At 31.7% G+C, this 15,825-nt stretch overlaps 1 protein-coding gene across 1 annotated transcript in view; it reads left to right on the top strand.

Moving 5' to 3' along the window:
- LOC105851771 (uncharacterized) overlaps positions 1 to 4,878 on the top strand; it is a 6,331-nt gene extending 1,453 nt beyond the window's left edge. The window contains exons 4-5 of the mRNA XM_012713528.1: positions 4,568 to 4,644; positions 4,692 to 4,878. Coding sequence (XP_012568982.1) covers positions 4,568 to 4,644; positions 4,692 to 4,878 — 264 coding nt within the window. The remainder of the gene's footprint in view (positions 1 to 4,567; positions 4,645 to 4,691) is intronic.
- The last annotated feature ends 10,947 nt before the right edge of the window (positions 4,879 to 15,825 follow it).

The following is a 15,825-nucleotide window of genomic DNA, read 5'->3' as shown; positions in this document are numbered from 1 at the left end:
TTATTTAATTTTTAATATCATTTTAAGTATAATAATTTTTAATTAAAAGTATAATAGTTATTTATTATAATAATAACAATAATTAAAATATAACATTTATTAATAATTAATTATTAACGTATTTTTAATTAATTATTAGTATTTTTATTTTTTAAATAATTAAATTAATAATTTAATGTATTTCATTTTATTTTCATGTTATCAATATAAATTTCTTTTCATTTAATTGTTATCATTATTTAATTTTTATTATCATTTAATTTATTTATTTAATCACTTTAATTATAATAATTTTTAATTATACCTATAATAATTATTTATTATAATAATAATAATGATAATAATAATAATAATAATAATTAAAATATAAATTTTATTTATAATTTATTACTATACTTTATTGTAATTTAATATTAGTATTTATTTTTTAAATAATTAAATTAATAATTCTAATAATAAACTAACTTTAAAATATAACAAAAAAAAAAAAAAACAACCCAGTAGGAGGTCGCTTCCCCAAGAAACGACCCCCTATTAGCATAAAAAAATTTCCTCTTCAGGAGGTCGCTTCCCCAGGGAATGACTTCCTGTTGGAACGAAAAAGTAGGACATTCAAGAAATATTGTTTCAGAGTAGGGCATTTGAGAAATAAAAAAAAAAAAAAAAGGGATATAAGCATCTTTTTTTCCCCGATTAGTCCAAGTTATATCAAATTTCAATCAATTTTTCAAAATTCTTTAAATAATATAATATGTGATATCAGCGTCAACAGTGTTGCTTAGATAGAGTATGGACTATGGAGACTATTATAACATTTTATTTCGCAGTTTTCAAACTACTTTTTTTACTTATTGCTTCTAGACTTCTCTTTACAAAAGTTAACATTTTTATTTTATTTTATTGTAATATCCATGTATCTATGAAATTGAATTAAACATAAAAAATCAATCTAAAATATATAAAAATAATTTAATTGATATAAATTATTTTAGCTATATTTCTAAATATTTTATTATATTTAATATTTATAATGTGTCAAACTCCAACTAAAACGGATTTTAATCGCAATAAACTATTTTATTAGATGATTAATTTAATTTTTTAATTAATTTATATTCTATACAATAAATAAACTAATAAAATTTTACTAATGGAATTAGTATAAAAGAAAATATTAAACTTTCACTATATAATAAATCTTAATTCGAATTTCCACTGTAAGATATATCTATATTTAATATTTAACGTATCTCGTATAAAATTATATTCAGGGACCTATAAAAAATAAAAAACTAATAAAATTTTCCTCCAATCTATTTTTATACCTATTTTGATTTTGAATTGTTCTTTATTTTTGTGGTTGGAAATAGAGGTTTACCACTTTTTCTATAAGCGATTATTTTTCTATATACATTTATTTAATAATTTTTAATGATATTTTTTTTATGTGTTACTTTCTCATATTTTTTTTATGTGTTACTTTCTCATATTTTTTTTATCACGTGTGTCGTTCTATTAATAAAATTATGCTACATGACATTCTAAAAATAATTATCTTCTTTTGAAGTATGTGCTGTTCTAATTATATTGATAATATCTAAAAATAAAGTATATTCAATTATATATTAATAAATATAATTTCAAATATAATATTTTTCAGTTGAATCAAAAACCTAAAGGAATATATTGATGATTAAAAAATATAATAAATTATAAATATCAATGAAAACCATTCAAAATTTAAGCTTGATTTATGTTTCAAACGAAAAATAGAAATGTAATAATTCACTAAATCGCTAATTTATCATTCTAGCAACATTAAGTATTTTTCAGTTTTTTTTTCCACAAAACATTCATCTTTCGTGTAATTTCAACTCTAATCATTTTCTAACTCTTCTCTCTCTGGTTCACTCTTCAAGGTTAATTTTCTCTAATGTATATGAACTGCATCCAATGAGATTGAAACACCTTCAATCTTGTATCATGTCAATTCACACGCGCAATGTCAATCGTTAGAGCTTCTAAGTATACAACAACATGTGACTTTGTTGTTATCAACAAAGTTCTATCTTATATTCATCAAAAATATGAGTTAGAGCTTTTTTTGGATACAACTGAAGTCAAACTCCCATGGAATAGATCGTTGTGTATATGCTCTTAATTTGCAACTCTTATTTGTCTCAAATGATTTTTTTATCTTCATAATTTACGACCTCAACATCCTATTCATTATATCCAATATCTTACAAAAATCTCTTTTATTGTATTCCAAAAACTTTTTCAATGACCAATGAACAAAATTAACCATAACATTCAAACATAATAAAGGACAAATAATATTCAATAAAATATATATATCACTTGCCATGTATAATTTCAAACATAATAAATATAAAAATATGCAAAGTTTTAATGATGAGGTGACATACCTATTGGTCGTAATATCTCCTAGATGCAACACTCGATTAGTTCATGCTTCAACAAATTTTTTCTTATGGACCCAACCATGTGTCTCTAACGTAGCAAAAAACATTATTAACACATGTTTTCTCAAACAATTGTAAATTATGCTTGTACTCTTTTTTCATCATAACAATAAATTATTTTTTTCACAAGTCTAGAATGAGTTCTTGCATGTCATTCTTTAACATATATTATTTTTTGGCTCCAAATTTTTTGTTGATGTGTAGTTGACAAAGTAAATTAGTTGAAGATGGAAATACAACTTCAACTACATTCATCAAAATAAGTTCTATATCAGTCAAAGTTACATGAAAAAATGAAGTATTTGAAACAAATAAATCTTTTAACTTCTCAAATGTCCACCTTTATCACAGTCGAAAATTAATATTGACTTTCTTGCTCTCTTTCTGGTCTATATCTCATAACTAATAATGACAACAACTATCAAATTTTGTATCTCAAACTCTCTTCTCCAATATATGACAACTTCTCGTAAATTAAATATGTAATCGATTGTGAATGTTTCAGTCAAATCTACACATAATTGTATTTTTTATACCTGGTTTTCAAAAACAAACAATTGAAAAAATTACATTACATGATTTTTCAATATATTAAAAAATATAGTAAATTAAAAATGAAAAAAATATAATTACCAAAAAATTGATAAATCTGATAAAATAGACATTTTGAATATTTAATAACAAAAAGTTCATTTAAGAAATTCAAACTAAAAAACTTGCTCCGCTATACAAATTTATATATAGGAAAATTTAAATTTAAAAAAAATCTGATATATACTTTCAAAATAGAAAATTTAAATATTTTTTTTTCAATACTTAGCAAAATTTTCATAAAGTTGGAGTGAAAATTTGACCTATAATTTTTTCAATGAGTAGAAATAAAAATAAAAAGAGTAAAATTAAGTTTTTAAAAATTATAAGGTAGAAGTTTGGTTACAAAATCCAACTGTCTCTCTACTAGTCAATAAAATTAGGCCCAATGTAGTTTGCACTCCCACTACAAAAATAGAGGGCCTTTACTGTTATTTACACCTCCCATATATTGTATATGTGTTGTTATATATATATATATATAGATATATATATATTTCGGTGGATTGACTTTTGTCAAAAGAAAAATCCATGTGATTGGCGAAACGTCTTTTTTTTTTTTTTTTTTAATTATTTTTCGAGTGAAAAGTTTCGTTCTATATTATGATATTCTTTTTATATTTTTTACATACCATAATAATGCTTTTATTTTCCATGTTACCTTTAATTAGGTTCTAATGAAAGGTTGAATAATAAGAACAACCATTGAAATATATATATATATTTTCCGTAGCTAGGTTTAAGGCATATCAAAAATTGGATGTAGGCACATCTCTCATCGAAGATTTGAATTTGAATTTATTATGTTGTGAAAGTTTAATTTATTCCATTGTATTTAATCCTCAATTCATAGCAACCGTGAATCATAATTATAGAATTAGAAATGAAAAAAAAAATTGTGGATGAAACTGTGGATCATTTGTTTTCAACACTAGGTGAAGACGCATCAGATTTTTAAAAAGCAAGCACCATGTCGACTATATATATTAAGTATGATCAATGGCATATTGATGTTCGACAAATCCAACAACATAATATTTTAAATTTGGTTGTCACTTTTGAAGGATTTAGAAAATGGGAGAAAATATAGTTAGGATTAAGTGATGTCAAGACACCACCACATAATTGAAACCTCCATATTGCGAACGTCTTTACTCAACAGACAGAGACCTAGAAATTGAAATTGTAGGCCTTCACATCATAATGTAACGCACCAACCAAACCCAACCACTTCAAAAGGTCCCTTCACACTCGTCCAAAAATAGGACATGTGGAAAATAAAAGTTGACTAGTCTCTTCTAACCCACATCTCACGACGCGTAACTGGGATTTAGGTAACACAATATCTCTTGCTGTAAGATTCTCTTCAGTGGGTAACCGAAAATGGACGAGCCTGCACACACATATTGATTGAATTTAATGTTAATCCAAGTTTGATCCTCATCTCTTGGAACTTCACTATCTTCAAGTTTTTTTTGTTAAAATGTCAGCCTTTTGATCATTTGTATTGCAGTGTTCCACCCTTATCCTGCCCTTCATTACTTGATCCCTTAGGAAATGGAATCTTGTTTCTATGTGCTTACTCCTTCTATGGACACTTGGATGTCTTACTAGGTCTATAGCTGATTTATTGTATATATTCATCTTCACTGCATTATTACTTCTTAGTCCCAGTTCTGCCATCAATTCTGCCAGCCACACAACTTTGCATGCTCCCATGGATGCAACCACATACTCAACTTCACAAGTAGACAATGCGACTATGCTTTGCTTCCTTGAACACCATGAGATTGGTGACTAATTTATCATGAAAACATAGCCAGAGGTGTTCTTCATATTATCTTTATCTCCACACCAATCTGCATCAGTGAATCCAATCAAACCAACTTCAATTCTAGCATGCTTCTTAGCATAGTGCAGTCCCAACTCACTTGTTTCTTTGATGTACCTCAAAATTCTTTTAGCGGCCAAATAATGAGATGTTCTAGGGTTTTCCATGTACCTGAAGTAGCAATATCAGTTTACAAGAAAAATGGGGGTTTGAATTGTAAATGTTTCTATTTAAATTTTCCTGTTAAAAACTTAAGAAAATAACTCAAGATTGATCTTGGTTGTGAAAATAGAAAACAGAGAACGTTCTTGGTTTTAACAAGAAAACGGAGAACGTTCTTGGTTAGTTAAAATCAATAATTCAGTTTATGTATTTAAGTTGATAATCAATTAGACTGAAAGTAAATAGATAAGGGAAGAGATACCACACAAGGATATATCCTAATTCACTCAACCCGAGTTACGTTCAGTCCTCACAATCGTGAGATTTTCCACTAAGTGTTCAAAATAAAGAACTTTCTTCGTTTTACAGCACCTAGCTCAGATCAACCTTAATATGTTATAAAGTTAAAACCTTTCCACTCAGAAAAGAGTTCAATCAGGTCACCTATCAACCTTGATAGGATTTCTTACAATCTACCCAAACTATATTAAACTCTTACAGTTCAAGTTTTACAATAATGTTGAGATTGTTTTGTTAGAATCTGAGAAGGCTCAACACTTGTTTGAGTCCTGATTCTTTGATAGAAAAATACACGAGAATAATTCTAAGAATTAAAAGGAAAAATCAGAACTGATTCAATGTGTGTGAGTGAGAGAAATTCAAGTATGATTGAAATGATTAATGAATTTTCTTAGTACTTAAAGCTCTGCTTTTTTCTTGAGCATTAGCCTTCCTTTTATAGGCTTTTAGGACATTTAATAATGATTAAAAGAACTATTGGTAGTGCTCTGTCAGTTTTGACCAAAACCAATATATATGAATACAAATATTCCAACCTTTAAACACTTTGTGAAATTTGTTTGACTGAGCATTTTTCTTCGTTCTTGATCATATTTCTTTTGTGTTTAATGATCCTTTATATCTAAGATATATTTTTTGATGATATTGCTTCGATCTAGAGATTTGATTCTGCCAAAACAACTTGGAGAATAATGATAGTCTGCTGGAGAATGATGTCGAAAATTCTGGAGACTGATGATCATTTTGGTGATTGATTTGAACATTGTGTAGACTGATCTGATCATTTTAGAGACTGATGAGAACTTTCTGCAGATTTTTGTTTTACATGTTGGAGAGGGATGTTAGCATGCTGGAGATTAATGTTAACATGTTGGAGAATGATGTTAGCATGCTAGAGATTAATGTTATGATGTTAGCATGTTGGAGATTAATGTCAAATGCTGGAGAATGATCAGAATGTTGTCAAGAATGTTCTTCGTTCTTTACAGTCAAGTTGGAGAAGGTTCATATTTTGTTTGGTCTTGCTAATTCGTGATCTTCTCTCTTTTTGATTCGAGTAGTTTCTTTGAATATGATCATCTCAGTTTGTTCATGGCCAAGTGCTAATGATATAGATGTAAAATCCAGAGGCTAAAACGTCTTTTAACTAGTGGAGATTGATTGATTTTGGAGTTGTGATGATCATTCTTGAAACTGAAGAACATTCTCTATTTTCCAGATTTTGTTAAGAATGTTCTTCATTCTTGTCTGTTTAGTTTCTTGCCTTTTTATGCTGATTTCGTTGCTTTGTTTGAATCCTATCTTTAAATTAATACACTCAAAAGCACAAGTTAAATTAGCATAACATTTAGAATCATAATTAACATTCTTAATTAACTTTTTGTTTGTTTTCATAAAAACATTAAATTGAGATTTTGTCTCAACAATACCTACTAACCAACCTAACACTGTGAGCTATGTCTTGCTATATGTTACACAAATATCTCAATGATCCTACCAATTGCTTGAATGTTGTAGAGTCAACCAGCTAATCATTGTCTTCTTTTGATAGGACCAAACCCGCTTCTGATGGAGTATTATCCCATTGCAGTCTTGCGTCTTGAATCTCCTTAGTACATAATTAGCATACTTCTTTTGGTGTATAAAAGTTCCATTTTCTTTGATTAAAAACTCAATACCAAGGAAATATGATAGCATGCCTAGATCAGTCATCTCAAATTCCTTCTCCATTTTGATTTTGAATTCATGAATCTCTAGTTCATTGTTGCTAGTCAGCAGTAAATCATCTACATATAGGCATATCAGCAGTGCAAGTGTTGCTCCTCTCTTCTTAACATAAACTCCATGTTCATTGACGCATTTTTCAAATTGTTTCCCGAAGAGGAATTTGTCAATCCTCTTGTTCCAGGCCCTAGGAGCTTGCTTCAGGCCATATAGTGCTTTCTTCAGCTTATATACATTGTCTTCCTTGCCTATTACTTCATATCCTGGTGGCTACTTCATATCCATTGAGGAAAGCTGATTTAACATCCAACTGATGCATAGACCAACCTTTGTAGCTAGCCATTGAGACTATCATCCTTATTCTTTCAATTCTAGCTACTGGGGCAAATACCTCATCATAGTCCAACTCACGTTTTTGCAAAATTCATTTGCTACAAGTCTGGCCTTGTACCTGACAATCTTCCCATTAGGTTTCAATTTCAGTTTATAGACCCATTTCACATCAATTGGTCTCTTGTTCACTGACAGATTCATTAGCTCCCATATATTGTTCTTCTATATGGCTTTGAGCTCCTCATCCATTGCTGTTCTCCATCTAGGATCACTCAAGGCTTCTTCATCACTTACTGGTTCTGATATAGCCAACAAGGCAAAATATGTTAATTCTCCCTCTGCATTGATGGCTGAGTCAGATGTCACTTCATATGGTTGCAATTTGACTGAAGGCTGCCTAGCTCTTTCAGACCTTCTCATAGACTCAAAAACTGGCTCACTTGTTGTTCATGCAGGCTTGCCTTCATCAAGTCCTACTACTTCTGCACTATTGGCTGAACTGATGGAGCTAGTTGGTATGTTGGGCTGCTCGAGCTGGCTTCACTCATTTTCCAGTCTCATCCCTTTGATTCATTCATCAATATGTCCCTGCTTATCACCAAATTATTCTTGTCTGGATCATATAGCATGTAAGCTCCAGTGGCATCATATCCCAGCATCACCATTTGTTCAGCTCTATCATCAAGTTTTTTTTTCCTGTTTTGAGCTGGTACATGTATGAAGCGTAATGAGCCAAACACCCTTAAATGATTCACAATTGGCTTTCTTTCAGTCCAAACTTCTTCAGGTGTCCTTGTGCCTAGTCTCTTGGTTGGACACCTATTCAAAGTATACACTATAGTTGATATTGCTTCCCCCTATAATCTATGAGGCATTTTCTTCCCCTTCAACATACTCCTGGCCATGTTCACTATAGTTCTGTTTCTCCTTTCAGCCGTACCATTATGTTGGGGAGTATATGGTGCAGTTACTTCATGCAATATCCCTTCTTTTTAACAAAAACCATGAAATTCATGAGAATTATATTCTCCTCCTCCATTTGTTCTAATGATTTTCATACTAAAGCCACTTTATTTTTCAGCCATTATCTTGAATTTTTTAAGTATGTCAAGCACTTCATTATTTCTCTTGATTATATATACCTAAATTTTCCTTATGAATGATACAAAGTAATGATTAACTCCTGTTAATACTTCTTCAAAAGGACCACATACATCAGAATAGATTATCTCCATCATTCTTGAAGATCGATTTGGCACTTCAACCTTTAATGAGTTTCTCTGTTGTTTGGCCTGAAAGCATGCTTCACACAGCTCATTTGGCATTTTAATTTCTGGAATTCCGTACACCATTTTCTAGTTATGCAACATTTGAAGGCTTTTGAAATTTAAATGTCCAAACCTCTGATGCCACAACAAATCTTCATTCCTGACTTCAGCAGCTAGACACTTGCTCTCATTGATCTGGATATCAATCTTGAAGGTTCTATTTTTAGACAGTGGTGCCTTCAAGATCAATCTTCTTGAACTATCAAACAATCTCATTTCACCCTGCTCCATCTTGATAGAATACCTCTTTTCAAGCAGCTCTCAAAGACTTAGCAAATTGTTCTTCATGTTTGGCACATACAACTGTAATACTCAATTTTGTCCGATCAACTAAAAATAACTCTAAGAAATAAATAATAATAAGTTAAATAAATATTTTACATTTTATTTCGCTGTTTTTATTTTATAATTTTATTTTTCAGTTTTTTATTTTGATATGCCAATTTCATGTTATTTGATCTGCTAACCAACACAGTCCAACACCATCATGTTATTCTTCTTTTTCTTTGCATATTGTTTCACTCTCACTATGCATTCTTTTATTTTCTTTACCTTACTAACATTCCCATTATACACATACTACAGATCAGTTCTTTAACTCATTTGATTTATTTTTAGCTTAATAAAAAAATTACTTTTATTCAATAGAAAAGGTAGAACACATTCTTTCCGTAATCATACATTGCTTAAAATTTGTTACAAAACAATGTAAAATCCAGTTAATCTTTATTGCGTAACAATACAAAATACAGAGCTCAGATTTATCTCGTAAACAGAAACATTTACCGTTTTACAAATAAATTGAGACAAAAAAATCAAGAGAAATGGAGGAATTTTTTAAAATAGACATGCAAAAGAGAAAAAGGGTAGAAGAGAGAGTTATTTTTAGATAAACAGATTTTTACCCACAACAAACCAGAAGAAAGACCCATAGCTATAAGGATATTAAAACCCATGTTAACAACACTAACGAAAAGAGAACAGAGAACCGCCGCTTTGATCTTCACCGGCATCAGAAAGACATGCATTTTCTCATTCTTTTGTTTCAAATGGTATAATATTATTAGAAGATATAAACTTTAGAAACAAACTAAAACATGTGAAAGATGAGGTTTTGTTCTATGTAAATGTTGGTTTGGATGAAATTTTGTGTGTGTAAAGGTTGGAATGGGTTGGGGTGTCTTTGTTTGAGACGATTGTTTTTTTGTGTGTGTTGTGTGTTGGAAATTTGAAATCTATTTTCACTGCAACTCGTTTGGCTAGACACTAGCTTTATTGATTGTAAGGCTTCGTTACAGCTGTTCTGTATTCAACTGCACGCACATTTAAATATGCTTCGTTCCAGCTGTTCCTCTATTCAACTACTACACATTATTAATGCTAGAGATGAGAATAGACTAGGCCGTCCGTCAGGGGCCTATGGTCTCGCCTAATTATGGCCTGGCCTGGCCTATTTAATAAAAAGGCTAGACTCAGACTATTTTTAAAGCCTATTTATTTAAATAGGTCAGACGACTCATGCTTATAAAAAAGCCTATTAGGCCTGACAGGCCGGCCTATATGTATTTTATTATTTATTAATATTATTTTTTATTATTATATTAATAATATTATTTCCTATTTTAAATTCTATCAATTAGGCAATTACTCAGTAGTCATTCCATATTCGGTAGTCGTTCCATATTTGGTAGTCGTTCTATATTCGGTAGCTATTCAATTAGTGAATTACTTAGTAGTCGTTCCATATTTGTTTGAGAGGTAATAATGGATGAATTTGTTTCAGAAGAAAAAAAATCTATTCTTTGAAACTAAAAATCATGTTTTAGGGATTAAAAGATGTTTGTTTCATATTTTTTATATACATTGATATTGGTATGTGGAGGGCATCATGTGGTATGAGTTGAGCATTTAAATGTTTTAATATAAATAAAGCTTTTAAATAGGCTTCTAGGCGAGATTAGACTTTTAAAAAAGCCAGGTCAGGACGAAAAAAAAGCCTATGATAGACTGTATGCCAGACTTAGGCCTAGAAAATTAATCATAGGCCAGACTCAGGCCTTTCAAAGTCTGGTCTGGTCTGACCTATTCTTGCCCCTAATTAGTGCCTTTATTCTATTAAATTATTATTTGCTATATTTATTATATTTAACATAAATGATTCTGTTTATTATAAATAATTATGAACATAATTAGCTAGCAATAAATATCATTTATTTTATGTTTTAACAATATTTTTTTTTTCTTTTGAGTGGTGCTATTTAATATTAAAATGAATTATGTTCTATCACTTATTATTTTAAAAGATACTCACGCTTGTAATGATTATTTTTGGTTTTATTATTAAAATGCGTTGTTGTTACCAGGTCATATATTTCGTTTTTGTGTTTATTCTTGATTTTTTTCGTAGAATCATTTAAACTTATGTAATATTTAGAATCAATTTTTTTTAAAGTTCTTATAAAGAAAACAAATCTAAAATTATAATCAAATATTGAAAGGTTAATTAGATATGATATTTGTTAGTCTTCGAGTTGTTAGGATGTAAGTTGTGACAACTTGATAGTTCTAAAACTCATCTTCATAGATAAATAAATATATGAAATTTAGTCTAATTTGATTAATTAGATGTGACATCTTTGTAATCTTTTAAGACGCAAGTTGTGACAATTGATAGTTCTAACACTCAATTTTAAATTAATCCAAAGTCGATTTTTAAAATTTGATTAATTTTGTAGATTTTGCTGCCATCAATGTCTTCTTAGCTGTTAACAAAGATGAACAAAATCCAGTTCATGCGGTTCTTGCTGATTTATACTACTCTCTGCATATGCGACACGAGAAGAAGGGATGAACAATTTTGTGTTGTGTTCTAGTGCAGTATACTTGGTTTTGTGTCACACATGTTCAAGAAAGGGTATCATGTTGGGGTTAAGAGTAATCGTGAATGGGCTCAGAGTATAGCTAGCCTTAATGGGGATACAATTTCATGGTACTATAGAGAACAAGGGGTGGAAGAGGTAATATGTCAATGCGAAGATTTTCCAAATGTAGCTCTCATGGGAACGAAATGATGTATTAATTACAATCCAATGGTAGCTCTAAGACAAGTTGGCTACCTCATGTTGGATAAATCAGATGATAAGTCATTGGAAGCCTTTGTTTTTCACAATACGGGTATAGTAGACCCACCAATGTTGAGGAGGATAAGTCGAGCTTGGGAATTGATCATTAGAAAAGGAAAAGTACTCGGATGTAGAAGTTGCAACACAAAAGAACCCTATCAACAATGGGTAAAGAGAAGAATATAAGAAATCAAGCTGTCTTTCCATAGTACACCTTCAAATGATCAGTAAATGCCTGAACCTACCCTTGTTACAAATGAAGACATAGAAGAGCTCAAAACATCATTGTTAAAATCTGAAGTGAAGAAAAAAGAATTACATGCGAAGTTAGAAAAAGTCTCCCAAGAGAACGAGAACTTACGATCAGAAAACACATGTAAGAGTGAGTTTATCGAGAGAAGCAACAAGAGGTTGAAAATTGAAAAAGAAAATAAACTTGACATACAAGATTGTTTGAGAGGCGCAAATGAAGAGTTAGATGTGCGAAAGCAAGAAAATAATGCATCTATTGAAGAGGCCTATATGTGGAAGCAGTTGTGGACAAAATCAGCAAGCTCTGAAAAGAACATAAAAAAGGAGTTTGAAGATTTAAAAAAACAACTGAAAGAAATGGTAGCTAAATACGAGAGTCAAGTAAGGAATGAGAGGCAACAGAAGGAAGAAACTAAAGAATTACTCTCAAAACACCAAGATGCACTAAGAATAGAAATGGAAACTTCTAGTGAGTTGAAGAATTACATTGATTATCAAGAAAAGATCTATAATGACTTAAAGGATGAAACCATATATTGGGTGAGAAGAGCGTTTTATGATGTTGCTTGGACAATTGAAGAATCAAGAGATCTATAAAGAGTTGGAAGATAAAGGCAATCATTGGAAAGATTGCTTTTCAAAATTGGCAATGCTAGCTAATCAGGCAATCATAAAAATTCCAAAATATCTAAGAGAGATTGATGCAGTAATGCATTCGCTTAATACTCCAGTCAAAGTCTACAAGTTCATTGAATATTGCAAACATTTGGTAGAAGAATTGGAGGAAAGAATTGGATGTCCTATTGAAAGAGATGATTGAAATACCATAGTCGATGTAGTTTTTAATTTAAATGCAATGTACTTTTTTCTCATCAATGTAGTGTTTGTTGTTTTATTTACTGATCCCCATATTCTTCTTCATTAATAATTTGTGTTCGTTAAAAAAAAAAACTTACGTAAGACTTATGATTCCCCAACATCCAACTTAAAAAAGGAGATAATAATTGCATTTTTATTCCATTCATATTTAATACATACTCATAATTTATTTATTTATTTTTTTATAAAAAAAACATAAAAAATCAATAAAGTTGTTTCTCTGACACTCTTATCGGGCTTGCGCGAACTCCAAGATCATGTAAGAACTTGAGCAAAACCAAGAAGTGATGAGAACGGATGTCAACCAATTGAAGGACAAGGTTGATCAAATCCTAGAAGCTATACCAGCTTTGTCAAGGAAGGAGAATACGGATGGTAATCCTCCAACTACAAATGAAGAACACCAAACCACTCCTTCTCACCCATCAAGCTTTACCCCGACTACCCAACAATTCATGCAACAGCTATGCAATTTCCTGTGTACGGTCTTCCACTCGGTTATACTCCACCTTTAGTCATCAACCCCATGGACAACAATCCAAACCACTCAACTATCAACCCCCAAAACCTAAACCAATCACAAATCCCATCTTCTCTGGGCTACGTGCCACCCCAAAACACTCTAATCTCAAAAAATATTCCATATATTGCACCCCAAGTACCCCATTTTGATGCTAATGGGAATTGGCATCAACCTCACATTGGGGATGATACACAATCTAATGAAAATTCCATGTTTTGGAAGAGCGAATAAAAGAAATTGAGGGGAATAATGTCTATGGTCTCGAAGCTTTTGATAAGTGTTTGGTTCCCGATGTGACTATCCCTCCAAAATTCAAGGTTCTTGAGTTTGAAAAATACAAAGGAACCACATGTTCTAAATATCACGTGACTATGTATTGTAGAAAAATGGTTTCTCATGCTCATAACGACAAACTTCTCATTCACTTTTTCCAAGACAGTTTGAGTGGGGCATCGTTAAGTTGGTATATGCATCTCGAGCGAAATCGAATTCGCTCGTGGAAAGACCTAGTTGATACCTTTTTGAAACAATACAGGTACAACGTTGACATGGCCCCTGATAGGATGCAATTGCAAAATTCATTGAAAAAGGATAATGAAACTTTCAAAGAATATGCACAAAGGTGGAGGGAAATGGCATCACAAGTGGAACCTTCTTTATCTGAAAGATAAATGGTTGATATATTTATGGATACTCTCCGGTCGTTTTTTTATGATAAGATGATTGGGAGTATGTCATCAAACTTTTCTGACCTGGTCATGATAGGAGAAATGATAAAAAGTGGGATGAGGAGTGACAAGATCGTATGTGCAGCGAATGGCGTGAAAAGACCCAAAATGACATTCACAAAAAAGAAAGAAGGGGATGCTAACGCTGTAATGGTAAACCCTAGAGTCTCATATCTTCCGCCCATCAATTCTTATCGACTCCCAAACTTCCAGCCCCCGATACCACAAACTTCTTACATTCCTAATCCATATGTGGCCGCAACCACACAAGCTTCATACCCTCAATATCACCCTTCAAGACCACCTTTTTATCAACCACTGCCTACCACATTTTCCCAACAAAATCAATGGAACCAAAATCCAATCTCGAATCACTACAAACCACCAGCTAATCGAGAAAAAAGGATAATCCGTTTTGACCTAATCCCCGTCACATACAACCAATTGTTGCATCACTTACTCCAAAATTCAATGGTCGTCTTAAGACTAATGAAGCCTCTTGAACCACGATTCCCAAAATGGTACAACTCAAATGCCAAATGTGAATACCATGCCGGAGCTGTAGGTCATTTCGTCGAAGATTGGTCAAGCTCTAAAATCTAAGGTACAATAATTGATTAATGCAAAATGGCTTACTTTTAAGGAGGACGGTCCCAACATAGGGAGTAATCCCTTATCGGGCCACATGTATACGTCTGTCAATGTCCCAAAAAGATGATCATGTGTTGACCATAGGGTCATGTGTGGAAAATAATATATCTTTCCCAGAACCATTGGAAATCCTTTACAAAAAAGAGAATCTTAAGCCAATTCCTAGTAGGCCAAATACAGTAATTGTCCAAGCACCAACCCCTTTTCCTTACGGAAATACCAAGACAGTACCGTGGAATTATGAAATCACATCCCACTTGGCCAATCATCAATCAAGTAATGGCTGTGAACCTAAAGGAACCAATGTGACTAACATTTCAAGGATTGGTGGGTTGACTCGGAGTGGTCGAGTATACACTCTTGAACAACTTAGAAAAAAGGAGGTTCATTGATGACTCTTCATCATATGCATATTTTCCCACTATTTTAGTCTTATTTATCCTCAATCATTAGTTAAATTAAGGATTTATTTGATATATTTTGTTAATTTTTTTTCTTTGAGTTGATAAATTGTTTTGTGTTTTTATTTCGTTGATTAAGTAGGAATTTGTCGTAATTTTACATTGTGTTTTGTTTTAGTGCAGTGCTGAATTTTGGTGAGAAATCAACATGACATATGTAGAGTATTTCAGCCATATCTGGAGTTGTAGATGTTCAATTGGGGTCCAACCAAGTGCAAATGAAAGCTACGATCCATAGCTACAACTTTCATGAAGACACTGGAACCAAATTCAGACTCAAAAGAGGAGAAGAATGCAATATACGCCGGACAACAGATGCTGAGGGCCCGAGCACGCCCAAGCGCAAGCCAAGCGCTTTTTCCAGCATCTGCTACTGTCCAAACGCGCTGAAGCGCGTCCAAGTGCGCCTGGGGCGCGCGACCCGCACCAGCAACCATAAAAACGCAGATTTTT

This window comes from Cicer arietinum, chromosome 3, assembly GCF_000331145.2.
Source record: "Cicer arietinum cultivar CDC Frontier isolate Library 1 chromosome 3, Cicar.CDCFrontier_v2.0, whole genome shotgun sequence".
Taxonomy (NCBI): domain Eukaryota; kingdom Viridiplantae; phylum Streptophyta; class Magnoliopsida; order Fabales; family Fabaceae; genus Cicer; species Cicer arietinum.
The sequence above is the reverse complement of the archived record's forward strand: the minus strand, read 5'-3'. Positions and strand labels throughout refer to the sequence as shown.